At 48.6% G+C, this 2,526-nt stretch overlaps 1 protein-coding gene across 1 annotated transcript in view; it reads right to left on the reverse strand.

The window, feature by feature from the left end:
• CALR3 (calreticulin 3) overlaps nucleotides 1-2,526 on the reverse strand; it is a 98,301-nt gene that overhangs the window by 18,089 nt on the left and 77,686 nt on the right. Inside the window, exons 10-11 of the mRNA XM_011990980.1 lie at nucleotides 544-585; nucleotides 258-347 (exon numbers count right to left, since the gene is read on the reverse strand). Of these exons, the coding sequence (XP_011846370.1) occupies nucleotides 258-347; nucleotides 544-585 (132 nt within the window). The remainder of the gene's footprint in view (nucleotides 1-257; nucleotides 348-543; nucleotides 586-2,526) is intronic.

Here is a 2,526-nt window from a genome sequence, read left to right on the forward strand (position 1 = left end):
AAAAAAAAAAAAAAAAAGTCCACAAGCTATCAAGACCCCAAAAGTACTCGGGTTTCTTGTCTGCTAGCAAAGTAGTTGTGGGGGCTGCCACCTGGGCGTTTGGATCCACCAGCTGCAGTCTGAGAGGTCTGCAGTGACCAGGCCACTCCCCAGGAGGCCCAGTCCCATGCAAGGAGGCCTGCACAGGCTGGCCCTGACCTGCGGGGGGAGCTGTGAGGGCAGCCACAGAAGAGAAATCACTATTCATCTTCACATACCTTCCCAAGGATAATGTCCGAGAGGCCAGACTTCTTTAGAAAAAGCGCTGCTTCACTCGCCCCCACCCTCCCTGTGTATGCTGGATCGACCTGAGATGGGAGAGCAAGAGGCAAAATAACTTTTCAGCAAATGCAGCAGCAGGTGAAACAGCACCCGCCACGCTGACTATCCACTGACAGCGAACAGAAAAGGACAAAAAGCCGCTCAGCCGGGCTTCTATTCCATACTGTGCTTTCAGCTCAGGCATGCTCTAGTTCCATCTGAAAAGACATCAGCTAAACTCACCTGCTTGTAATAAGATTCATACAACGAATTTCCAGTGGGAATCTGTAAATGAAACCACAGATATTGGTCAAAAGTGAACGCATCCCCTTGGGGAAAAAAAGGGTTGACCCCTCAATTTTGTCATGACCAAAATAGATGATGATAGTTAAGAGTCAAAATGTATGCACTATATACATCCTTTGAACACAGAATTCAGTTTATCTTCAGACACAGATATTATTATGCTTACCCGATTTAGAAAAAGTAAGCTTAATGTTCTTGAATAAATCCTAATTCTAGGGCAAACAATCCAGTCACTCAGGAAACAGCAGCAGCAGCCCAGTGTCAATTTCCATTCCTAAGCAAAGGGATTTCAGCTCCTGGAGAGCTCAGAGGGAAAAGACACTCTATCCTCTGAGATTGTTCTTTGGCTCCGGAATCAGAAAAGAAGTTTCCACATGGCACCATGAATCACCGGGCCCGCAAGCTTTCGACCGGTTTCCCTAGCCTGGGTCTGGTTCTCTCACCCATCCCATCCATCCTCCTCCAGCTACCTGAATGCTCAAAGATGCGCACTGACCAGCCCGCGCCCGGAGAGTGCTGGCCAGTGACTGTTCCCACCACGGCCGGAAGGAAGTGCGGTGTCCTCAGCTTGGCACTGAAGATATTCCACTTCCCAACACCTCAGAGCCACAAGACATTGCTGTTCAGATCTAGGGTCATGGAGCTAATCGGGGCCACCAGAGGCCACACCTGGATCCAGCCTGGCTGGCGGCCAAGTCCAGACACTTCCCACCGTATCCTGACCTCTGCCAGAGGTCTCCCAGGGGAGAGAAGGGACACCCAGGGGAGTGTGCCAACCTGGTGGGGAATTATGCAGCCCCTGAAATGCTGGCTGTAAAAGTTTACGTGTGTTGGTATTACAAACCTGCCGCTGACGTAATAAGCGATAAAAGTGAAGAATGCACAATGACATCTAATTATACAGAATGGGTGTGTAAACAGCTAAAGAGAATAGCCGGGCGCGGTGGCTCAAGCCTGTAATCCCAGCACTTTGGGAGGCCAAGATGGGTGGATCACGAGGTCAGGAGATCGAGACCATCCTGGCTAACACGGTGAAACCCCGTCTCTACTAAAAAATACAAAAAAAAAAAAAAATTAGCTGGGCATAGGGGCAGACGCCTGTAGTCCCAGCTATTCGGGAGGCTGAGGCAGGAGAATGGCATGAACCCAGGAGGCAGAGCTTGCAGTGAGCTGAGACTGGGCCACGGTACTCCAGCCTGGGCGACAGAGCGAGAATCCATCTCAAAAAAAAAAAAAAGTAAGTTTAGGGGAACTGCATAAAGTCAAGTCAAATTTCTTTTCTATAGGAATTCTCAGAAACTTTAACATGCAGACATGAGGCTGGGCACAGCAGCTCACGCCTGTAATCCCAGCACTTAGGGAGGCCAAGATGGGAGGATTGCTTGGGCACAGGAGTTCGAGACCAACCTGGGCAAAATAGCGAGACCTTATCTCTACAAAAAATAATAAAAATTAGCCAGGTGTGGCAGTGCGTGCCTGTGGCCTCAGGTACATGGGAGACTGAGGCAGAGGATCACTTGAACCCAGAAGGTTGAGGCTGCAGTAAGCCATGATCACACCACTGCACTCCAGCCTGGGCAACAGAGTGAGGCTCAAAAAATAAAAAATAAAAATAAATTAAAAAAATAAAAAAACACATGCAGATGTGCACCATGAACCTAAGAAGGGAGGTACAAGTGAAGGGGCTTCCTGACAGACTAGCTCACAAGTCATGGCACAGCACAAACAAAGTCCCTTCCAACAAAACAGCCATCTATGACCACTTAAAATCACAGGCTAAGTATTCCTCATCCCAAATACTTGGGATCAGGAGAGTTTCAGATTTCAGATTTTTTTTTTTTTTTTCCTCAGATGGAGTTTTCGCTCTGGAGACTGAGGCACGAGAATCTTGTGAATCCAGGGGGCAGAGGCCGCAGTGAG

The sequence above is a fragment of the Mandrillus leucophaeus genome, unplaced genomic scaffold, assembly GCF_000951045.1.
Source record: "Mandrillus leucophaeus isolate KB7577 unplaced genomic scaffold, Mleu.le_1.0 Scaffold11, whole genome shotgun sequence".
NCBI classification, from domain to species: Eukaryota; Metazoa; Chordata; class Mammalia; order Primates; family Cercopithecidae; genus Mandrillus; species Mandrillus leucophaeus.